This window comes from Dermacentor albipictus, chromosome 8 (genome assembly GCF_038994185.2).
Source record: "Dermacentor albipictus isolate Rhodes 1998 colony chromosome 8, USDA_Dalb.pri_finalv2, whole genome shotgun sequence".
NCBI classification, from domain to species: domain Eukaryota; kingdom Metazoa; phylum Arthropoda; class Arachnida; order Ixodida; family Ixodidae; genus Dermacentor; species Dermacentor albipictus.
Window position 1 is genome coordinate 61,059,086 of NC_091828.1, and position 25,340 is coordinate 61,084,425.

General features: G+C 48.6%; 1 protein-coding gene across 33 annotated transcripts in view; it reads left to right on the forward strand.

Moving 5' to 3' along the window:
- The window catches only part of LOC135915154 (histone-lysine N-methyltransferase PRDM9-like), a 473,262-nt gene that overhangs the window by 60,054 nt on the left and 387,868 nt on the right, over positions 1-25,340 (forward strand). For 30 of the 33 annotated variants that reach the window (XM_070523466.1, XM_070523460.1, XM_065448169.2 and 27 more), the window contains exons 2-3: positions 5,076-5,133; positions 19,614-19,780. In XM_070523466.1, coding sequence (XP_070379567.1) covers positions 5,076-5,133; positions 19,614-19,780 — 225 coding nt within the window. Of the gene's footprint in view, positions 1-5,075; positions 5,134-18,287; positions 18,350-19,613; positions 19,781-22,663; positions 22,769-25,340 lie in introns of those variants that run through there. The other 3 variants (XM_070523468.1, XM_070523467.1, XM_070523465.1) reach the window with 3 other exon arrangements.

The window sequence follows — 25,340 nt, forward strand, 5'->3', positions numbered from 1 at the left end:
GGCGTTCTGGCCGTGACGTCAATCGCGAGAGGGTGCCACTCTGTTGCTACTTTTCAGAAGGGTGATTCGTACTACTACATTCCCTGGTACATGTGTTCAGACCGCGCAAACTGTGTTTATAGCTACATATGACACGCATTTGCGCCTTAGAAAAGCATCCCTTTCTTTCTCTTCTTTATTTCATTTAAATCTTGATGTTGCCGCTTGGTGATTGCGCGCGAATCGCGGCCCGACGGTCAGCTTTCATTCTACTCTCATATTGCACGGTTTCCTTTGGAGAACAAATCTTTTAAAGCGGGAGCTCTAGTGGAGCACATACCAAGCCAAACAATGTTGTAAATCTGACCTTCAAGGTCAGCGAAGGTCAAACTAGGGTCGGTATATTGTAAAGCTGCTCCAAAGCGATTTCATTCCGAATCCGCCGCTACCACTCCGTGATTGGCCCACATTTTTCAGGCCGTGCCCATTTTGCCTGTCTCAAGCGACGTCAGGAACCCTCAAAAACCGACACCTCTAAATGATGGTTACGCACTAATTATGCTTAATTACGCCGAACAAACCCGGCAATATCCTGGCATAACTGGCGACTACCCCCCTCCATTAGGAATACAAAATGGCTTCCTTCTTGATGGCGTTGCCAGCGGCGGCTCGTCAGCTCGGCCACGGGAGGAGGGAGCCCGAGGTTGCGTTTGACGTGACAGACGACCTGATTCGGCGGCAGTTTCGCCTGAAGAGACTGTGTGGTGGCTTTGCGACGACCTGGCGCAGGAACAGGGAGGCGTGAGAGCAACAGCGATGTCGTTGGAGCGACATGTGTTGTGCTCGTTGCATTTCTTCGCCACTGTCAGCTACCGAGAGACGGCAGGGGGCAAGGAGACGTTTGGGGTGACCCAGCCGGTGGCGACCAAGTGTGTGTGACGCTTGGTGGAGTCCATCATCCACGCAAGTACCCGCAACAAGTGGGTCCACTTCCCGAGGACGCCCCAGGACAAGGCAGCCTTTAAAGTAGCGTTCCTTCGACGTGGCACCAGCCCTGGCGTCATCGGATGCGTGGACGGCAGCCTTTCGCCATCATCGCACCGATGCACGAACAGAAGACAATGTTCATGTGCCGCAAAGGCTGCTACGCCTTCCATGAAATGCTCGTGTCATTAGTTTTGTGTAGTCTGCCCGTCATTGCAAATTGTGGCTGATGCTGTGCGCGCTAGGCATAAACCTCATACCAAGCCTTTACTGGGCATTTCACATCACAAGCATATGCGCAAACGCTTCCGACTTTCTTGGGTATATTCGTCGCTACTTGCGTAACCGCCCGTCTAACAGCCGTAATTTAGCATTCCTATCATTTGTACGGCCCCAGCTTGAGTTCGCGTCCCATATATGGTCTCCCTACCATGAATACCTTATCTGCATGTTAGAAGCCATCCAAAACCGAGCCGGTCGATTCATTTCCCGAAATTGCAGCTGCGAGTCTACAATTGTACAACGGAAATTCGGGCTCTCCCTTCAATCACCGAGTAGTCGACATGACATAGCATCCCTGCCCTTTCTCCACAGATATGTTCACCAAATGAAGCCGTCAAACTTGCCATTGGAATGCGCCTCTTCCACATTACGACGACTTTATAATGACTTGAGCCTCACACGCATTTATGGCAGCACTTACGCATTTAATTTCTCTGCTCTACCACGAGCGATTCGTTTATGGAATTCGCTTCCTAACAGCACTGTCGCGCAAATGATCAATGAATAATTCAGACTACTGAACCCGCAGTTTTTATCATAACAAATATATTCATCTGCACAAATGGCATGTCGTATAATACGTGTCACATATGCGCCATGTATTCTTCTTTTTGTTCTTTTTGTTATTCTCACAATTTTGTTTGTTTTATGTTCTCGCGCTATGAGCGTTATTTGACGCAAGTGATACGCCGCTTTTTCATGTTACCGTGAACTCCTATTTTCACTCCTTTCCCGACAACTCTTTGTATTTATTTAGCGTTTTTATTTGTAACAATACTTTGCAAGTACCTGATCATTAAAAACATTTTTGGCTCTCATATTTTTAGCGTTCGCATATCTGGTTTCTCTTGTCATTTGTTCAGCGACGCCCCACATTACTGAATGCTCCTCTGGAGTCCTGAAAGGTACTTTGAAATTAAAAAAAATTTAAAATACAAAGTTTACTTGATACTCCTTGCAAGAACATCCCCAACTCGAATTTATATGTAGTGATGGCAGAATGTTCTTTAAGCTTATTGGGTCAGATATTCCATCGCGACGTTGAGGCAAAATTAGCGGTAAATTTTCCATAATTACTTCTTGATTTAGGCGACAAAAAGTTATTCTGTGAAGCGAAACTGCCAAAAACGACATGGGGAACTGATCAGGGTAATAATGGCTATTAGAAGCTTTCCATGACGAATTTGTAAAGTAAAGCCTGAGGGAAAATTCGCTTAAGTTATGCGGTGGTAGTATATTGTGAACAGGAACCAACAGGGGTATATTATCTGTGCGAGTGTTAAAATTTATGATGCGTCTAGCCTCCTTCTGAATGTGCAGCAAAGGGTTTACCCCAGGTAGAGACACAGTAATTAAAGACTATAAATAAATGCGTAATAAAGCGATAGCAGGCTTTTAAAATGAAAGCATGACCTAGTCTTTAGGAAATTTATAATGCCGTATACCAATTCCTTCATTAGTGAGTTTATATGCGTAGTAAATGTCACATGCCTATCCAATTTCTTCACCCGGACAGAAGTATTGCCCCGAACAAATATTATGTGACTACCAGTGTGAACATATGCCTTACTAGAAATGTGCCTATTGTGCGAAGAAAAGATCATAAACTTACACTTCATAGCATTCATGCCAAGTCCATTATTCCAGCACCATTTCAATACGTTGGAGGCATCTTTGTTAATTTTGGATTAAGGGGAGCTTGTAGATTTACTTGTGCTTAATATGTAGATACAGTTTTAAGTACAGTGCAGGTGCCTTATGTCGTTGTTTTAACACCGATATTCATTCAGGAATGCAGATCACACAATTCGCCCGAACAGACACTTTTCTGAATGCTAAAAATAGGGGTTTTACTATTTAGCAACCACTCTTATGTGCGCTAATTACAGCTGCGTCGGGTGCTCATCCTGTACATCCCTTCATTACAGCCTTTCCGTAGCAGGCGTATGTTACATGACCCATGCTCTACTCACTCAACCTTCTGCAGATAACGTAATACTATTTTTTTCTTATCATGCAAGTGACAGCGGCTGCCCTTGGAACTATGTCTCCCGACTCCGATGCCACGCCATCCATTCACGCGCATTGCAGAAGGCAGGTACAACACTGCACACGCTGTCATGCAGTCCGTAGTGGACCGGTGCATTGGGCTTCTGAAGAGCCGCTTCCACTAGGTTCAGTACTACTGCGCCCTCCCCTAGAACCGCACCTTGCAGCCAACGCTCTTGCAGCGTGTGCATTGTTGCACAAACTTCGCCTTGACTAAGGAGCGTGATCGCTGATGTCGATGATGACTGTAGTAACAGCAGTACTGATGATGACAATGGCGATCCCCTCCCACAGGAAGTTCCCCGAGTGAAGGTAGCACATATAATGTATCTGGAAGGTTGCGCTGCCAAGCATAATATTATAATATTATTCGGCACGACTCTGCAGCAGCACCAGCACTACATTCGAACGGTGCAAAGGCGGCGGCGCCGACAACAGCAGTAAACATGTTTCTGACACCGCAGGGCACATGTTTATTTTTGCTGCTTGTGAGCCTAATAGAGAAAAGGAGGAGGAGGAAAAACCTTATTTGCTCTAATTGGTCAGAAATTAGCGGTGGCAGATGTGGTCGGCCGTCTTCAGGGTCTTCTTCCCCATCTGCGCAGGGTCGACGCCCCTATTCCAGGGCACCACTGAGGGTGGCTACTCGGTGAGCGCGCCTTACTAGTCCATGCTGAACTTTTGGGTCGCTGGAGAGCAGCCTCTCCTACTGCTCCGCACTCGGGTCTTTTATTTGAAGGAATTGTTGATTCTGAACGCATCCCAATGTAATGTTGTATAAGGTGGGCTTGGCACCGCATCAGGGGCAAATGTCTCTATACTTGGTAGGAAACATCTTGCTTAGTGTGTTTAGATTTGGGTACGTTCCTATTTGCAGCCTCCTCCAAGAGGTTGCTTCAAGCTGATTTAGGCTGTTGTGTGGTGGAGGATATGTGATTCGGACCCCCTTATAGTAATTCAGCTTGTCTGAGTAGCTTTGGTTGACTGGTATGGGTTCCTCAGGGTCGGTGCTTGTGGCCGCTCGGTTTGTGTGCTCTCGAACTGCCTTGTCCGCCCTTAGGTTCCCTTCTATTCCAGCGTGTGCCGGTACCCAGAAAATTGTATGCCTGACTTTGTTCTTAGCCCTGCAGGAGTGGAGGATGTGAAGCGCTCTGCGTCCTATTCTGCCGTTCATGTAATTCCGACACGTAGCTTGCGAGTCGGTGAGTATTGTTAAAACCTTTCGGATTGGTAGCCCTCCACTGCCGCTAGAGCTACGGCTACTTCCTCAGCGTCCGCTACCGAACAGTCTTTCAATGACACGCTGCTGGTCTCTTTGTTGTCCTGGCTTATTATTATCGCAGCTGCCTTCACAATGTTTGTGCCTCTTTGCTTGGCGTATACTGCAGCATCTGTGTATACTGTTGTTTTATGGGGCCAGGTACTTTTCGACGTACTTCGCCCTTGCGTCTCTTCGCGCCGTGTGGAGGTTTGGGTCCATGTTTTTGGGTAGGGGGCTAACAGTGTATGTTTTCCGATATTCATCAGGAATGCCCTCCGTTCTTTGGGTTTCTTTGATTGATTCCGCGAAGCCTAGCCTCATCAGCAGTTCCCTTCCCGTTTTGGTCTGCTGGAGTCCAATGAGCTGTGTGGTACTTTAGCCTTCTTTTAGTTCTTCGAAAGTGTTGCTTAAACCAAGTGCTATTAGTTTCTCTGTCGATGTATTGTTCAGCAGGTGAAGTGCTGTTTTGTACGCTTTGCGTAAAATGGCGTCTGGTTCTTGTATTTCCCGTTTGGTGCAGTTGAAGTACGGGAGTGAGTGTGCGACCCTGCTGACCACCAGGTTGCCAACCAGCTTAAGTGTGTCTCCTTCTTTCATCCCATATCTCTTTTGTGACACCCGAGTGATCATGCGCGCTATTTTGGGTTGTTGACTGCTTGAGTGTTTTCAGCGTGTGGATGCAGCGCTGGTTGGATTACACCCACACTCCAAGGATCCTGATTTGTTGGCTTTCCGGTATCGGCTGCCCCTGTAGCCGCATGTTAAGGCTTTCTTTCCTGTTCTTGCCCCGTGTAATTCTCAGAAGCTCGGATTTCTCCGTTGAGCAATCAAGGCCTCTTTCCCCGACGTATTCTTCCACGCAAGTGGCTGCTTCTTGCAAATAGCTTTCTTTTTGGCACAGCGAGCCTTTAGTGGCCCAGATGGAGATGTCATCGGCATACATGGCGTATTGTATGCCTTCTATTTCGCTTAGTTTATGCCCTAGGCCAATCATTGCGATGTTAAGGAGTATCGGGGAAATACTGAACCTTGGGGTGTCCCCTTGTTTCGTGTGGGGAATTTTTGCGATCGGATTTCTCCCAAACCTAGTGTTGCTGTTCTATTGGAGAGGAAGGCTTTGACGTATCCGTGTACTTTGTTCCCGCAGTCTACGCTGTTAAGGCCTTCTAGGATTACCGCGTAGCTGACATTGTCAAAAGCTCTTTTTATGTCTAGTGCCATTAAAATGTGTTCTGCGTTGTATGGTATGGTGCTGAGAACCTCATGCTTAATTTGGAGAAGGACATCCTGTGTCGAGAGCTTGGATCGAAAACCGAAAATACTGTGGGTGTATAGCTAGTTTTCCACCATGTAATGTTGTAGTCTTTTTTGGTACTATCCTCTCATATAATTCGCCTAAGCACGATGTGAGAGAGATTGGTCTTAAGTTTGTTACCTGTAGCTTTTTGCCTGGTTTGGGGATCATTACAACATCGGCGTGTTTCCGTTCCTCTGGTACCGTTTCTGCAGCCCAGTGTTGGTTGAGGAAGGTGGTGAGTTGTTCCACCAGTTCGGCCCCTAGGTTTCGAGTAAGTGAATTTCTGATTTTGTCCGCGCCCACTGCTGTATTCTTTTTTACGCTTCTTATGGCCGCGTACACCCCTTCTTTTGTGATTGGCCTGTCCAGCAGCTCGTTTTCTTTCCCTTTGTATTGTTGCGTGCAGGCCGCCGGGTTGTCATGTCCGAAACATTTGACTCTGACCTGCTCTAGCAGTTCGGAGTCCGGTCCCTCGAATTGGTGTACCAGGCGGTGTATGGCCTTATTGTTTTCAGATTTTGTTTTGTTGGGTCCAGGAGTGCCTTGAGTACGTGCCATGTTTTTGCCGTGCTAAGAGTTCCGCTTAGGGACTCGCTAAACTGTTGCCAGTTTTGCTTAGTCAGCTGAGCCGCATACTCCTCCGCCTCCTTGGTTATCTCTGCGATTTTCTTTTTGAGCTTTCTGTGTAGCCTTTGTTTTTTCCATCTATTAGTGAGCCCGCGTCTTGCCTTCCATAGCTTGAGTAGTCGCGAGTCCATCTCAGTCCATCTCGCGAGTCCGTCTCTCCCTGAGCTTGTTCCCCCAGCCTTCTAGGGACTCGATGTTTCCCTCTATAGTTTTGCATTCCTTCCTGAAGGCATTCCAATCTATCACCTTGGTGGTGCCAATTTTACGTTCTATTCTTCCGGTTGCCAATTGCGTTTTTAGGGTGTAGTGATCACTGCCCAGATTCTCCAGCAGGTTTTCCCATACCGCCTTGTCTGTTCCCCGGATGTATGTCAGGTCGGGGCATGTGTCGGAGTTTATGCTGTTACCTAGTCTGGTTGGCGTACTGTCGTCTGCAATGAGGGTGCAGCCGTGTATATCTGCTGCTTCCTTAACTTGTATGCCTTTCATGTCTGGTTTTTTGTAACCCAAGGCCAGATCTTTGGCGTTGAAATATCACTACGGGGTCTGTCTTGGCTAATTTGCTCGCTCCTGCAAAACGTTGGTGGAAGTCCGCTTCTTTTTGGCTCGGAGGACTATAGAGATTTATGACAAAGACCGTGCTGTCTTTTCTTTTTATTTTTGGAATGATTTCGACAATACCGTGGTCTATGCCTGTGTCGGCAATGCTGTCGTGTGCTATGGCAGTGAGGGATTTACTAATTAGTATTGCTGTGTGTTCTTTTTCATAGCACGTGTAGCCTTTTCGCATTGGTGCGGTTTTCCCTTTCTCCTGTATTGCTATGATATCTGGTGGTTTGAGTTGTGTGTTAATGTATTGTAGGAGATGCCCTTGTTTTGTGCGATAGTACCTGCAATTCCATTGCCAAATTTCTATTGTTTGTGTTTGGGCATGATTAGTCCTCGGTGTTAGGCGCGTTGTAGTTTTCGAGGCCCTGTCTTAGGTTGAATTCGTCTTAGCTTGTTGTGAGATTTGTTGTTGGTTTCAGATCTCCTGATCCATTATTGCCATTTTGTGTTCTATTGCGCTTGTTTTCTCTTGTATAAGCATTATCAATTTTCTCATTTGGTCTTCGAAAGATTCTGGTCGCTGTGGTTTTTGTTGTGGTGGAGTCTGCGGTCTAGGCGACTAGGTCTAGGGTCTAGGGGACCTTAATTAGCTCCTCCAACCGTCTTTCTAGCTGTTCTATGCGTTTGCGATATGCTTCGTTTTCCTTTCTAAGATATTTAAGTTCCTCTCCATTATTATTATCTTTCCCCGAGTCCGGAGGTGGTGTTTTTTGTGGTCCCCGGCCGGCTCTCCTTAGCGTTGTCTTGGGTCTTCTTATTCTGTTGTTGTTGCCCCTTGTGTTGCTGCTGCCCCCTGGTGGGCGGAGGCTGCAGTGGTGGGAAGGAGCTGTGCCTGGCTGGGTCTCTCGCCTAGCTCCTCGACTGGCTCCTGGCTCGGCTTCTCGAGCGGCTCCGGCTGGCCCAATCTCCCTCCGAGCTGAACCATCTGGGTCGGCGGCAGCTGCTCTGGCCTCGGTGTTGTTGCTGCTGATGATGCGGTTGTTGGTGGCCGCGGAGCTCCTTGGTGTCCTTGAGGCGCCGCTGTCAGTCCCTGGTTTCAGTTAGGTGGCTCCTCCGCATACCAGGCACTTCAGTTGGCATTGGTGCTCCTCTGGGGGACTAGTTGCTCCGCACTGGCAGCAGATCCTCGTTCCCCGCGTTGGGCGCCCGTCCGAGTGGTGTCCTTGCTTGTCGCATACGAATCATACTTGTCTCGTTGGTCTATAGGGGTGGGTCTTGTAATCGCATGCCCCAAAAATGACGTTCTTGGGGATGAAAGGGCCGTCGACGGTGACGAGTGCAGTCTCCAACTTGCCCAGCATTCTGGCGCAAGATCAAGATCTCCACTCCTTGGGTGCGTAGGGGCAATTTGGATTCGAGTAGGTCCGCCGCAATTCCCGGGGGTAACCCGTGAATAACGGCTCTTTTGATGTCTTCCGGTAGCGCCACATAGGCGTTCACGTCGTAATTTTGCCCATCAAAGTTGAGCCAGTTGATATTCCTGATCATCCCGGCTGCTTCCTCGTCCAAGGCGCTTGCGATTATGGTGTTGGAGCCTGGCCGGAGTCTCACCAGGAGCTTGTATTCTCCGAATTTTCGCCCACACGCGTCCACGATAGCGCGTGCCGCTTGGTACGTATTCAGCTCCTTAACCTTCAGCCCGGCCGTGGGCCGAATAATGATCTTCGCGTCGTTCAACGGGAGCGGCGGGTGTCTCTGCCTCGACTGCCTCGCCGCGCGGCTCTTTTGTCTTTGTGTCATTGACGTCACGCCAGCTGCTGTCGCCGGCGCCATCTTGATATTGTTACCGGCGGCGTGAGGCTCGCCCGGTTTGAAAATGGCGGCGCTCTGCGTAGCGCGCTTAAGCCCTTTCTTCTGGTGTCGGGAACAGTGAATTTGCCAGTTTTTGTCTTCTTCCTGCTGATCTGCCGTGTCTGGAACTCGGCATATCTTGCTGCATCGCTAAATCTTCTGACACTCCGCTACCTAGCCCGCTCTGTTCCGAACATGCGGAGGGATAGGCTTCCTCCATCGCTTGTGTTTCTGACGGATTTTGGGCTTGTCCGTTTACCGGGTGGTTATAAGTTATCACGGTTGCCTGCCGGGGGTCCATTCTTGTCGCTACGCTGCTGCGCCCGCGTCCTAGTTTCCCGTTGGATCCCGGGTCCGGCTAGGCCTGATGGCAGGCCCAGCTCGCCGATCACGGGGAAACTTCAATCTCCGATAAAAGTCCCAAAAGTGGGCCTACCAGGTTAAGAGTGGTGTCCTCGTGGTCCAGGTCACTTACTGAGTCGATTGCGCCAAAAGTTTTGGTGGCCGGATGGGTTTGAAACTCTGAAAACTTCGAAAATCCATGGAGCCCATGCAACGCACGTCCGCTCCCGCTTGCTGCTTCTTCTTCCCTCTAGACAAAAGGAACTAACCTGAACTCTCTGCAATTAGTGAATAGTGAACTGTATTTTTTATAAAATCTGCTGAAACCTAATCAGCGCCTTCACATAGCCTGTGTCAAGGAACCTTTACTGCTACAGATGATTCCATAATTCTACTGCGACACTACATAAAAGCGTTTCTTTTAGTAACTGTGGACAGAACACCTCGTGCTCAACAGTAGAATGTTGTAGCCACTTCTCTGGGTAGGTGGAGTCTGCCGATTGATTTGCTGCTGCAGTTGCTGTTGTTTCGGCCAACTTCATGCATCTCGCTAATCCCGTCACCGACACTGACACCGCCATCTGCACTGCGCATGGGTTGACATCGGTTTTCGTCTCCTCGCTTCCTTTTTGGACGGCTGCAAATCAAAACACTTTTTGCTCCACCACGTTTGCTGTTCTCACGCAACTTGCAGGACCCGCGCAGTTTTGTCACAGAGACACCAAACTGTTTCTTGTACAATGCCCAAGTCATGTTGAAAAGGATCGCATGGCATGTCAAGCCCACTATTCTTCCTTGGTCGAGTGTATGTTTTAGATAATTGTTAAACTGAAGGGTCGAGAATTATAAATCTTCATTTCTAGTGCAAGTAACATTGTTGAAATTTATTTATTAACAGAGTTGTTTAATGTTCTACTCCCCCTATGGAGCATTACCATAAAGCTCACCACACCGGTGCTCTGCCTAACGTTGCCAAGCAACCACCTGCGAGAACACCGAGCCACGTAAGCTCCTCGCAAGCCGCGCACGTAGGAAGGAGTCATGACGTCAAGGGCGAGTAAAAGTTCGCAACAGCCGGCGTGACGACACAAATTTCGCCTTCTTTACTCCGTGCGTACGTGCTGCTGCCATGCTCAGACCGAAGAAAGTCCGGACTCCCGATGAACAAGCGGCTTACCAGGAAGAACGTGTACTGTCAAACGAGTAGTTTAGCAGGAAGAGCGCCGTACTGCCAAACGAGGGCGAGAACCACAGCTTCGGCACGGAACTGCGTGCCAAAGCTGCGGCTGAGAAGAGGCGACGCTGAGTTGAGTATCGCGAGTTTGTCCAGAAAACGCAAGAGTCCCCACCTGAACGCTCGACGTAGCCGAGAAAGCGATCCCGGCCGTCGACTGCTCGAGAACGTCTAGCATCGAGCCCGCCGAGACCACAACTTAGCACAACCTAGCGTAACCTCGCAAAATTTTGAAACGACTTAGCAAAGCCCGCCGACTGCTGAGCGAAACCTAGCATAACCTCGCAAAGCCTACAAACAATTTAGGCAAGCCACATAAAAGCTAGGTGATCACAAGCTCCTCTTTTGACGCCAGCTTCGCACAACTAAGTGCAAGCTGCCCACGTTTTTTATATTGCCAATGCAAATAAAAGAATCTAACACAACTTCAGTGTCATCTTAAGTCAATGTGAATAACAGTTATTGCGATGCCTAGCTGTTAGTCCCCAGGCCATGATTTCATGGGGACAATAACAATACGATATTAAGTACATGGGACCCAATATACTTTAAGTGGGCCGTCTGCAAATAAATCAAAGAAATATCTCACACGAGCAAAATGATGTTTGTAAAGCCCATACGCAACCATTCACCTTCACTAAGCAAATTCAAAGCACAGAAATGTGTCTTCCCTGTTGTGGATTCAACATGTTGGTAGCACACAATAGAAGCTCTTTTTAACGTCTTGTGCCATAGCAAGACATGCATATAAAAGAGCAGTGACGTGCATTTGAAGAACGAGCCAAGTGAGGAACTCATTAGCAGTTTGATGGTCTTTCATATACCGATGGCTACAAGAGCAGTTTGGCAGTGAATGCCTTAAGCAATGTCTTCATCGATGGCTACATTATGCATATTGATACAAGGCAGAAACATTTAAACAACGCGCGCAGGTTCGTTCGCCCCCTCAAGACGACAACGGCGCATTGGAGGAAAAGACGAGGAAATAATGGCACGTGTTTTCGCCGCACGCACTCGCATCGCAGGTGGCGGTTGTCGGCGTCTACAAGAAGAAGACGAGGTGAAGAGACGCTCGAGAGAGAAGAAGAAGGCCTTCCTGATCTTCCGTTTAGAACGCGGCAGTGCTTTTTATTTACCGGCAGGGCACAAGTTTGCCCACAATAAATAGTTTTATCTCAAATCCCTTAACTGTCCGTTAAAATTCTGGTGGAGGTGCTGGGTAATGATTTCCAGCCCAATTCGAGTTGGAGAAAGCAGCCCGGAGCCACGCCATCTCAGACCCAACGAGCTTACGCCCGTCCACCAGCGCACGAGCCGTCGCCTACGTGGTGAGGCGCCCGAGTTTCCTCTTTTGCCGGAGCGGACTATAATAGCAGCAGCAGACAACACCGAAATGACATCCCAGACAGCCTCAACCCGCATCGTTGTTGATCAGCCGCGAACGCCCGAGCCTTTTCACGGCGAAACCTTCGAAGACGCCGAGGACAGGTTGGAAGGCTTCGAGCGCGTCGCTGACTACAATGGATGGGACGAAAACCGGAAGCTCCGCAACGTTTACTTCGCGTTGCAAGACTGTGCGCGAACGTGGTTTGAAAACCATGAAGCTGTCCTCCGGTCGTGGGATGACTTCCGACGGGAGCTGTTGGCCACGTATCCGAGTACAGACCGCCGGGAAAGAGCTGAAGCCGCTTTGCAAGCAAGAAGCCAGCGAAACAACGAAAGCGTGGCAATGTATCTCGAAGATATGTCCCGCTTATTCCGCCGGGCCTACCCGAGCATGAGCGAGGACAAGAAGCTTCGGCACCTGATGCGCGGTGTGAAGCAGGAGCTTTTTGCTGGTTTGGTTCGCAGCCCTCCACGCACCGTCGCCGAATTCCGCTCCGAGGCGACAGCTATGGAAAGGACTCTTCAACAGCGTGCGAGACTCTACAACCGCGATATGAACGTCACCTCTATGGATGCAATGTCGGCGATGTTCGGGAACAGCGTCGAGGTCTTACGAGAACTCATAAGATCTGTGGTTCGAGAAGAGCTCCAGAGGCAACAGCTGAATAACGGCCCCACAGCGGTCTCTTCGTTAGCAGAAGTGGTTCGCGAAGAAGTGAGACAAGCAGTCCGCGAACAGCACACGCCAGCACAGCCGCAAGCGTCGTCACCGGTACGGCCGATGGTATCGTACGCCGAGGTACTCAGAGGATCTCCAGGACGTACTTTCACAGCGGCAACTGCGCATGTACCCGAACCTCGGTTCTTGCCGTCTCCACCGGAGACGAGATTCCGGAAGGCTGACATATGGCGCACTCCTGATAGGATCCCGCTGTGCTACCACTGCGGTGAAGCTGGTCATCTCTACAGGATGTGCGAATACCGCAGAGCGGGACTTCGGGGGTTTTCCGTAAACGCTCCTTGCCCAAGAAACGGTGAACGCCCTTTCGAGATCCAGGAGTATTTGTCAACGCGCCAAAGCCCGCAGACTTCACAGCAACACCAACCTCGGTCAACAGTGCCGCTGAGGTATCGATCACCAAGCCCGCGTCCATCCACCAGCTCCCCAAGGCGACGCCCCCAAAGCTCACGTCGGGATTGCCAAAGACGCAAAACACCTCCATTAAAACCCGCAGGCCTCCTTCAAACAATAGAACCCCCAGGAGCCCCATTCGAACAAGTAGGAATGGACTTGCTTGGTCCCTTCCCGACATCGTCATCCGGAAAACGATGGATTGTTGTAGCGACCGATTACGTAACCCGATATGCCGAGACATCCTCTCTAATAAGTGCTACAGCCGTTGAAGTGGCTTAATTCTTTGTCACCAAGATAGTATTACGACACGGTGCCCCTGCAATTATTATCACGGACCGAGGAACTTCGTTCACAGCCGATTTGACGCAATCCATCATGAAATTGACTCATACCAGCCACAGGAAAACAACTGCCTATCACCCTCAAACAAATGGGTTAACCGAGCGATTGAACAGAACGCTGACCGATATGTTGTCAATTTACGTAGACTTAGAGCACCGTACATGGGACAAGATCCTGCCCTATGCGGCATTCGCCTACAATACCGCATTGCAAGAGACCACTCAAGTAACGCCATTCCAACTTGTTTTTGGTCGAACAGTTACCACACCCTTGGATGCGATGCTGCCTGTCAGCGACAGTACAGAACAGAACCCTGACATTAGTGACTTTACACAGAGGGCCGAAGAAGCACGTCAGCTGGCGCGACATCGCATTCGACAAAGGCAGCGCATCGACGCGGACCGTTAGAACCTGCGGCGAAGGGAAGTCGAGTATGCACCAGGCGACAGAGTATGGGTGTGGACACCCGTGCGGACGCGCGGCCTGTCCGAAAAGCTCTTGCGCCGTTATTTCGGCCCTTACCGAGTACTTCACCGCATCAGTCCCCTCAACTACGAAATTACCCCAGAAGGACAAGTGAGCTCATCACGATGCCGGCGTCGCAGAGAAACTGTACATGTGGTCAGACTGAAGCCATATTATGACAGGCAGTGAATATTCGACCAAACATCTTTTCTGTGCCATATACCATTTTAGTATGGACAACTGCTGGTGAACAATTTCGTCGCTTTACGCATCGGGACGATGCGTTTTGGAGGGGGGATAATGATACAAGGCAGAAACATTTAAACAACGCGCGCAGGTTCGTTCGCCCCCTCAAGACGACAACGGCGCATTGGAGGAAAAGACGAAGAAATAATGGCACGTGTTTTCGCCGCACGCACTCGAATCGCAGGTGGCCGTTGTCGGCTTCTACAAGAAGAAGACGAGGTGAAGTGGCGCTCGAGAGAGAAGGAGGAGGCCTTCCTGATCTTCCGTTTAGAACGCGGCAGTGCTTTTTATTCACCGGCAGGGCACAAGTTCGCCCACAATAAATAGTTTTATCTCAATTCCCGTAACTGTCCGTTAAAATGTCAAGAACTCTGCTTTAACAGTGGAGACTAGGCTGTCTTGCTATCACAGGTAAGGACACCTGAAATATCACTGACTATCACAAGTAACAGGTACTTGGATTTAACAAAATTCTAATACGGCCAACTGTGGCTTCCATAGGCACGGAACTTTTGGGTTTGCAAACATGGCTGACATATTGCATGAAAACTCCAACAAGAGATTTTAATACCAGCTTTCACAATGCTCTAGTAAAGTGCACATACAGCAGATTTGTGTCAAGCACTGTTGTGTTTAAAATTGTAGTGATCACATAGTGTACATGTTCCTTGAAAAGCAGTACGTACTGAAACATCGCAGCAACAGCAAAATGAAAACACAAACCTAACCAAAATGTTACAGAAATTACACATGTATACTATACTTTCGCACTGGGATAAACTTACATGGAAACTAAAACACCACATGAAAAATCTGCTTTTCCAAAGCTACGGAGTAGCAACACACATTTTTCAACCTTTTTATGTGTAGCTGTTGGCCCAGTAATCGGATTGTGTAGCCACTGTTTCCCCAGTGTGCAGAAAATACTCATATAAATATTTAATGCAACCTGCAAAAAGAAGTCTATGCCATGTGCATTCGTGTACCAAAGCACATCGCAGCACTATCAGCTTTCGCTGGCGTAGTTATGAATTACCGGCACATAATTTCACAAGGCTGACTTGAACGCGTCACAACAGCTCGTCCGGGCTTATGAGCATCCGCACCAAGTTCCGCAGCGCCAGTTTGAACGGAAAGATAGCCTACACTCATAGCTGGTCAAACTAAAGAATCATGTGAAAGAAAAAAAACGCTGACGTTCCTCACTGCCGAGGCAGCTCGTGGAGACCTTGTGTCCGGGAAGCGCGGAGCTGCCGCAGGGTGCTTGCAATGAGTACAGTGGCCTCCTGCAAGCACCGCATCTCCACTGCCAGCTGCAGCTGCACCATGGGAGAGGCCTTCATCTCTTCCACCAGCTGCTGATGATGCTGCGAAATTATTTCACTTACTCCTGCTAGAGGTTATGTAATGCAAATGTTTCCATCGGCATCTTTGCAAATGTTATAGTTTCACCCAGGTTACTCTTGAGCGTAGTGAAAGCAAATGCATATGACGTGAGAAATTATAGTGTAAGCTGTATACCCTCTGTAATGTCACAAGCATGTTGTAAGGTAACAAATGCTACCAATTCACTTCTACCTGTAAGAAGTCAGTGTTCGCGATTGGTCGAATTGATAAACAAGGGATCACGCTATGGTTGTGCCTGCAACCACGGAAATGCTTTGTAAATTGCTATGTCACAGCCTGAGAAAGCAGTTGAAATAACACCTATCGCTTCGCTTTAAAAAAACTAATCCAAAATTTAGCACCGCGAACTCGTTAGGTATGCAGCCGCATACTCAGATTGTGATAACAGCGGCGCCTCGACAGCTGCCCATGCTGTGGCGAATGGAAGTGCTTTCCGGGTTTCCGTGGCGGTGACGCCACGGAAACCCGGAAAGCATGCATGTGCATGCTTTCAGCTTGCTCCTGTTTTTGATTTGCCGGTTTTTTTCCTTTAAATGGAAATTGGGTGGTCTTCTTTTTTGCCTTTTTTTGTCTCGCATTTCGTGTGCGTGGGTGTGTTTCTTGCACATTTGGTTTTGCAGGATGTTTAGAGCACCCATTCGCACGACGTGCTTCAACACGTGCAGCCGGATGGGATGCTGCGTTATTAGAGAGACTAATAGCTATTAGTGGTTTTACTGTGCATGTTTTGTTTCACGGACAATTCTTGATCTTTTTGTCGTGGGAAATGCGTGATTGAACACGTTTCCTGGAGTAGTTTTCTGCAGAAGATTCTTTCCTGATTCAATAAATTTAAGAAACTAATAAAACAACAAATTAGTTTGCATCAACGCTTACAACCATAAGAAGCCACTGATACTGTTTTTTGCATACGGGGTAAATATAAATATAACGCAAATGCAAGGCATCTTGCTGCGACCATTATAAGCTACCTGAATGAAAATGACAACAGAGTAAAGATCGGTTAATGAGCCACGCAAGCACTCGGCCTCGCAGACCGGATAATAAAGTATGCCACAACCGGCTGCAGGAGACGAATGGACCGCAAGCTCAACAGGCGATTCCCTGTTGAGCTTGAGGTCGCGGTATCAAACGCGTACGCGGCTGCAGAATTGCGATGGAAGCAAAATGCGAAAACCCTCGTGCACCCTACAATAAGGTAATGTTAATTAACGCCTGGTGGTCAAAATCAATCTGGCGTCCCACAGAAGGGCATCCCTCAAATTCTGTTTCTGTTCTGTTTCTGTTTCTGTAAAAGTGCAGAATTTATTTTTGAACAAAGTGACTAAAGCTGCTTTCCGCACACTGGCTAGCAACTTAATTGGTGTTAATAAAGATTTGGCACATCAATACAGAGAAAGTTCTTCAGAATCTGTATCAAGGGATGCATCGCGCTACTTTTAAAGTATGGTGTTCAGAATGCCTAAACTGCTAATCATCGTACACGCGCAGCTGCTGGTCATCCATTGTGCTAGGTGGTTTACTCCGCAAAACATCAGAGGGAATGTACGTACTCGCTTTGGCGGCATTCAGTGCTTCAGTGGCTGAGGGTTCGCTGTTGTAATGAGAGAGGCGCTAAATTGCCGCTGAATGGTGAGCACGTTGTCGAGAAAAAGGTTAGAGGAGAATGTACCTAAAGCTAGTTCGCAAGACTCAGGCTACAGAAATAAGAAATCAACAAAAAATAATGTGGTCAAAGCCTGGGCAATTTTCAGGGAGTCGTTAGCATTATAGATAGAGACGCGAGTGGGCAAGCTCCAGCGGTGGCATTGCGATACTATCTATGATTGCCACGTTTCGGAAGTTTCGGTCCCGGTTTCAATTCACGTCATGGCTTCCTGCTAATTTAAAGAGCCAAGCTTTTCTTTGCGGAACTCGTCTGGCTTCGGGACTGTCGTTGCGGTTGCCTGGCTGTTCCCTTGGCGAATAAGTCAACCAATCAGAGCGGAGTGGTAGCACTACGTTGTGAAAGCACAATGGCGGACGTGGATCGTGTTTTTTTTTTGTTGTTGTTGTTGTTGAACGCGTTCCGAGATAAGCACATATGATCGAAAGGAATTTCTCGCGTGACAGGACTGTACTATAACATGCCCTTACAACTATTAATACACTCAGTAGCTATGGTGTTGGGCTGCTGAGCCCGAGATTGCGCCTTCGAATCCCGGCCACGGCGGCCGCATTCCGACGGGGGCGAAATGCGAAAACACCCGTGGTACTTAGATTTAGGTGCACGTGAAAGAACCCCAGATGGTCTAAATTTTCGGAATACCGCACTACGCCGTGCCTCCTAATCAGAAAGTGGTTCTGGCACGTAAAAGCCCCCAATTTTTTTTAACCATTCATGTTTCAAACTTGCGGCTCACATTCTTATAGCAGGTGAACGAAATGTTGTAACGAAAGCGGGATATATTTACACCCGCGCAACAACATTCAACTAGTGCGACGCCATGTCGTCTGCTACTGAGGCCTTGCACGATGCATGCGCGATGCCTGCACTTCCAAAATAGCGAGTGCAAGAGAACCGCGAAGTCGTGCACGTTAGACGAGGTCAAACTGAAGAACGTGGTGCAGCTGGTGCGCGTTGCGCCGTAGAATCGAGGACAAAAAGTGCTGCACTCCCTGAACTGGCGCCGAAGGTGCAGACAAATCCGGACAAAGCTGTGTATAAAAGAAGGCCATCCCGAAATTGCACACATTTAATTTTGAGAGAATTGATAGCGAAAGACTCACTAATACTGTCGGCGATCTGCTGTTCTTTAAAGAGCATCTGTATAAATTTGCACGAGCATTTGGCATTTAGTTTCCGTTGGAGTGGCATCGGGAGGAGACACATTTGAAGAATGCCAGAAGAGAGGATTTCCACAAGCCTGGGACGTGTGCAACACTTTTCCTTTCTATTTTTTTAGGAGAACTGGTAACGCGATATAGTCTGTCACGTGTCTTCTCGTATGAACCATTGGAACTAGTTCGCCAATCGAAGCGCGAATTGTTCACAGGTGAACAGGCTACAGTCGGAGGAATTGACAGAATTGATAGTTAAGCATGCACGCTCATGATAATTGATAACGCTAGCACTGCCTACTGAATGAAATTCCCTACAAGGTTTTCATCGAAGCGAAGGGAAGGGCGAAAAAGCATTGATTTCGTGTAAAGTTAGGACCCGCAAGAAGGCCGTCCGATATGGCATTCAGGATAAAGAAAATTCGCATATTTATCCGGCTCGAAAATTGATCTATTAATTAATCGGAGGTTGCCAAATTAGCGACAGGTTATTTTCATGACGAATAATTCACTGCGCTCATCACAGACAAATCTTCCGAGTGCTAACGTCGATGGCACCGCTCTACTTGTTCAAAATCAAGTAAGCAAATGTAAATTGAGCTAAAGTGCTCCTACTCGGACGACACATCTAGGTCTCTCAAAATTGCACCAACATATGCTAGGTGAATGTCGAACTTGGTGTAGGAAAAGCTATTCTAGCGCGCGGAGGTTTACCAGACGGTCGGCGACGCCTTACACATAACTTTTTTTTTATTTATGGGGTTTTACGTGCCAAAACCACTTTTTCAGTCTGAGGCACGCCATAGCGGAGGACTACGCAAATTTCGACCACCTGGGGTTATTTGACGGGCATCAAACTTTAAGTACACGGGTGTTTTCACCCCTTTCAAAATGCGGCCGCCGTGGCCGGGATTCGATCCGGCGACCACGTGCTCAGCAGCCCAATACCATAGCCACTGAGCAAGCACGGCGGTTTACGTTAACTTACTTCTTTACTTCCGCAGCTGGAATGCACTACTACGTATGAGCGATATGGCAGATTCGCTCATTCACTGATAGAGACGCCGACGTTACACTAAAAGTCACAGCTGTTGATTTGTAGCATTTACTTATGCAATAACCTTACATTTTTAGCTCGCGTAAATACGAAGCGTAATGAAATATTGAATCACTTATCCAACAAAATCTTCAAAATAATCAGATTGAGTTTACTACTTATACAGCGGGAAGCTAGTGGCACACACTATCATTTCATTTTTCAAAACATGCGACGGTTGCTCTTGAGTTCCCAAAGTGTCAAACGTCATATTTTTTTCTTCTTTCTTTTGGCTCCGAATGCGCGTGCGTGGCCATGCAGTATTGCGCTGTGGCGAATACACGTCAGTTCTGTCGAGTCTCAGCACCAGACATGTCAAGAACCATTGGACACAAGCCTCGAGCTCGACGCAACAGGGACGACGCAACGCCGAGTACAAGCCATGCAGGCACCGACGACGCTCCATTCACTGTAGCCGACTGCAATACGTGAGTCTTCTGTGTCACTCTTTTATAGAGGGTTGTGACGTGGACAGACGGCGTGGAATAGACAGGTTAACAGGTTTATGAATAGATAGCGAAGCGAAACGCCGTTCTCTTGGCAAGACAATTCCCGGGTACCTGGTGTGCTACTGTGCTACCACCCGGCCCCGACAAACAATAAAAGCTTCCACTGTCTCTCTTTCCCGCGGCAAATACCGCGTCATTCGCAGTTCCATTGAAACTGTTTCATTTTACTTATATGCTAGCGTTTCTACCGAAAGCCAATATTGGCTTTCGATTGATGCATTGAATTTCCGTTTGTTTACCGCAGGATATACTTCATTTGGGTGACTGATTATCTGTCTCTAGAAAGCATTGGTGTAACTGCAAACAGTACAGATTGTTCTCTCATGTTCGCCATTGGAAGTAGTTTGCCAATCGAAGCGCTATGCGTTACCAGGCCAGCAGCCTACTGTCGGAAGTAGTGACGGCAATAATATTCAAGCGAACGCAACTAGTAGAAATAACACCAACACTATCACGACTACCTTCCGATTGAAATGACCTGCAATGTTTTCTTTGAAGTAAAGCGAAGGCCGAAAAGCACTCATTTGGTGCAATTTTATCACCCGCTAGAAGGCCATCTGGTATCACATTTAGGAAAAAAATCTACCTATTTATGAGGGTGGGCAATCTGTCAGTTTCCTTTCTGTATAATCGAAGATTGTTTTATTGTCGATACATTATTTCCATAGCGTATAATTCACTGAACAATTGCTTCACTTGTTCAAAATAGGAAAAGAAAAACGAATAATTACATTACAGTGCTCCTACTCAGATGCCACATGTAGGTCTCTCAAAACACCCACCCATGCTGGGCTCATGTCGAACCTGGTGTAGGAAAAGCTATTCTAGGGCTCGGACGGTCAGCATAAGGTGGGCGACGGGCCTTATGGGACGTCCGGATAACGTTAACTTCCTCTCATGCTTCCGCAGCTGGAATATATGATAAAGTAATGCCATCGTTTTCTAACAACATGAAATAACAACTAGATATAATTGTTTACCGCATGACATAAGTTCACCGATATCTTCCACCATATGAAATAACACGTTCATAGAAAAACGCTGAGTGCGCTTAAGACGCTTGTTAGCGCGGTAGTGCCCTAAGATGGTATTTATGAAATGTATACTATTTATTATATTTATGGAAGGCAGCACACGAGCACTTGATAAATCATATCGTAGGGCGACATTACGCAACGCGACGGCCTAAAGTACAGAGGCAGTAGTGCACAGTTTATTCCGCCGCCTGCCCCTCCCCCCCTCCCCATAGCGAACGTTAATACTTTTAAAGCGAAGTTATCTTTGGCTCATCTTTCGGTGCTCCCGCACCTGCTGCTGTGGTACACAGTAGAATATTCACAGAATGGTGCCGCTACCTTCATACCGCTACTTGTGAATAATCCAGCGTTGTCAAGTCATGCTCTTTCCATCGTGGTCATACAGTTGTAGTGATTGCACTGTAACAACCGCGTTGCCATTATGCCCCCGGCTTGAACTCTGAAAGGGTGAGCTATTCACGGAACACTGCGATTGGTGGGTCGCATCGCCATGTAGCGGCAAAACGTTACCATGCCATCATTGTCGTTGTGATGCCACCGTGGTTTGCCATTGTGAACCCTGCTGGTTGAAATTTTTAACAATTAGCTGGTAGCGGACTTTATGCATAATGGTGATTGAGAGAGTCAGCGGTCGCAGGATGCGTCCCAATCTTTCAAAGAGGGTTAGGTACCGCAGAAAGAGGTGAGGGCTCAGGCCTACCAAAAAGCTTCGCAATTCGTGATGCGGAGTTGGCGGTGCTATGGCTTTCGCGGGCACGCTTGAACTGTTCTTTGGATGATATAGTGCTCGCTACACAAGTTGTCTTCTGTGTTGATCCAGCCTGCCTGTTGAATTCCTTTTGGGAATGGCGGTCCTGAGGAGTGTCTCTGCTAACGCTGTTTCCCGTGCTAGTGCGACAAGTTGAATCCGTGACAGCAGTAAGAACTACACTCTGCCCTTCAAACCATAGTTGTCTTCCCTTTCGGCGGTCCACCGTGTATCTCCATGCGACCGCAGGGGCGTTTAAGTCCCCTGCGATCAGCAAGGTACTTAAACAGCAGGCGTGCTCCCATAGCTACTTGATCTGCTTCGGTGAATAGTCGTAAAAACCTAGGTTGTTGTTTGGGGCTTCTGTACACAATCAGGGTGAAGGGGCACTGTTGCGTCCGCGTTGCCGACGGGATAACCTCCCAGAGAATGCGGGCTGCTGTATCGATGCCTGAGTGATAACGTATCGCCAGGATGTTTAGATTAGCTAGTGTGGTTAATGGGCCAGCGCATATCATCGCAAAGTGCCGTGTACGCTGCGTATCCCGAAAGCTTAGCCGGTTCTTCGGTCTCTTGTAATGCGATAACACCTGGGGAAGCATGGGGTGCAAAGAGGGTGATGTATTGCTGTAAGTGTGCTCGTTTTCGCCGGAAACCCAAGCATTTACACTGCCAAATTTGCAGGTTACTAGTTCATGAGTACTCGCAGCCATCTTTGTCAGGACGCGAGTACGACTTCTTCAGGGTACCCTCTCTGGGACCGAATAGGTTCTTTTCCAGTTCTGTCAAAGGGCTGTTGTGATTTCGAGCCAGAGTCGCGACCATGTCCTGGAGCGCTTTGCGCGTGTCGTTCATTATGACGGCCCACTATGGAGCTATGACGGTCTTTTGACAAAATTTGTGGACCGATCTGTAAAACGGGTAGTCTAATACTACGTGTCACGAGAGGCGAAGTGAACAATGCCAACTTCTGCTTTCTTTTTTTTTCTTACACTATGGGTCTTTCATGTTTACCAGCAGAAGCAGCAGCAGCACTAGTAGGAGCAACAGCGATGAGTCAACGCCAAGAAAAAACAAGGCGCCCAAGGAGCAACCTCCAACCAATGTCAAAGCCGGTGTGAGGTGAGTCCTATATACGCGATCTCAACGTTGCCTCTGCAAAACCTGTGCCATTATAGTGTTGTATACGGCGGATCTGCAGGTGGTTCATCTTATTGTAACAACGAGTAGCGCCATAGAAAACGACTTTCTTTTTAATGACTGACTGAACAAACTTTATTGAAACCAGCAAGAGATGGTGGCTTGGCCTAGGCCTGCCACGTGGGGACGTCGAGGTGTTGCCTCTTCGCCGCCTCGCAAGCCTGCTGGGTCGGCCAGAGTGTGTCGTCAAGGTTGGGGCTACGCAGGGCAGCGTGCCATCTCGACGAGAGGGTAGTTGGGTTAGTGTCGGGGTATTGGTGTGTACAGTCCCAAAGCATGTGTGGAAGTGTGGTTTGCTGTGTCTTCCATATATGGCACGTGCGATTGGGGTAAATGTCTGGGTAGATCTTGTAATAAAGTTGTAACGAGGGGTAAGTATTGGTTTGTAGCAGGCGGAAAGTTGTAGCCTGCGCTCGGGATAGTTTGTTGTGTGGGCTGGGGAAGGTTCTACGCCCTAAGTAGAAGGACTTCACAAGATCATTGTAGCGTGTCAGACGATCCCTACCGGTGGGGGCAGCCTCCCCTTCTCCCGCACGGTTAACTAGGCCTCGCGCTAGGGAGTGGGTAACCTCGTTGAGGTTTGGGAGGAGCGGGTGGATGGTGCCTACATGAGCCGGGAACCAGACGAGTGTAACCTGATGGTCGGTTGAGCGGGGCGCTTGTTGCAAGATGCGCAAGGCTTGGTGTGAAATACGACCGTTGATATAGTTGATAACGACGGAGCGGGAGTCAGAGACGATGGTATGGCATGTTGGGTCTAGTGTGGCTAGCGCGATGGCCACTTCCTCAGCTTCCTCAGCGTGTGGGGTTACTAGGCTGATAGCATGGTGGAGAGAGCCTTCACGCGTGGTGACGGCTGCAAAGCGGGTGCCGCGGGGATATTCGGTGGCGTCGACGAAACTCACACCGTCGTGCCGAGTAAGGGATTTGGTGAGAACCGTGGCACGTGCTGTGCGACGTGCGTGGTTGTATTCGGGGTGCATGTTTCTGGGGATAAGATCGGCGTGAATCCAAGCTCGTATGGTGGAGGAGATCTGGTGCTTATGGCCGTATTGATGGTGGTAGGTGATACAGTGCGAGGTGAGGATATGGCGACCCGTCGCTGTGAGAGTGAGTCTCTCCAGCTGAGAGTGACGTTGGGCCTCGATGAGCTCGTCCAGTGTGTTGTGGACGCCTAGTTGAAGGAGGAGGTCAGTGCTGGTGCAACCGGGGAGGCCGAGGGCTTGTTTATAGACACCGCGTAGGAGGATGTTGATCTTGGTTTATTCAGCCTTGTACCAGTTTAGATACGCAGCAACGTAGGTGATGTGGCAAATTACGAATGACTGGATTAATCGGAGCAGATTTTCCTCTTTCATACCCCCACGGCGGTTGGAGACCCGCTTCAAAAGTCTCATGGTGTTGGCTCTATTCCTCTTGATTTTGGCGAGGGCCATGCCATTCGCTCCGTTCTCCTCTATGAGCAAGCCGAGCACACGGATATTGGTGGCGAACCCGCCGTGGTTGCTCAGTGGCTATGGTGTTGGGCTGCTGAGCACGAGGTCGCGGGATCGAAACCCGGCCACGGCGGCCGCATTTCGATGGGGGCGAAATGCGAAAACACCCGTGCGCTTAGATTTAGGCGCACGTTAAAGAACCCCAGGTGGTCGAAATTTCCGGAGTCCTCCACTACGGCGTGCCTCATAATCAGAACGTGGTTTTGGCACGTAAAACCCCAAATATTATTATATTGGTGACGAGGGGTATGGGGCTGCCGTCCGTGAGATGAAGCGCAATGTCTTCGTAATGGCGTTTAGCGGTGGAGTATTTTGGACGGCGGCCACGGAGAGTAGGCCTGTAGAGAAGGAGTTCGGACTTCGCAGGGGAGCAGCGAAGCCCCGTTCCTTGGATATAGGTCTTGACTGTTTCAATGGTGGATTTTAGTGCCGTTTCTATTTCGCCGTCACGGCCTTTGTGGGCCCAGATGGTTATATCGACAGCGTATATGGTGTGGGTGACACCGTCCACTTGCTGCACCTCCTTGGCAAGATCGATTATGACAAGATTAAAAAGGATTGGGGAGATAACGGAGCCCTGGGGAGTTCCCGCGCTGCCGAAAGTCTGGGCGTTGGAGCGGAGATCCCCCACCGAAAGGAAGGCCGTGCGATTAGACAGAAAGTCTCTGACATAATTATAAGCGCGCGCACTGATATTAAGGCGTGAGATGCGGTGAAGAATGGTGGAATGGGCTATGCTGTCGAATGCTTTTTCGAGGTCGAGGCCGAGTATAGCTTTAGTAGTACGCGTTCTATCTTCTAGTATATGGTGCTTAAGTTGTAGCATGACGTCTTGCGTCGACAGGTGGGCCCGGAAGCCAATGACAGAGTGAGGATACGCTGCAGTGTCTTCCAGATGGGTGTTGATTCGCGTGAGGAAGGCATGCTCCATAACCTTTCACACACATGAGGTTAGTGAGATGGGGCGAAGATGATCGAGGCTAGAAGGTTTGCCAGGT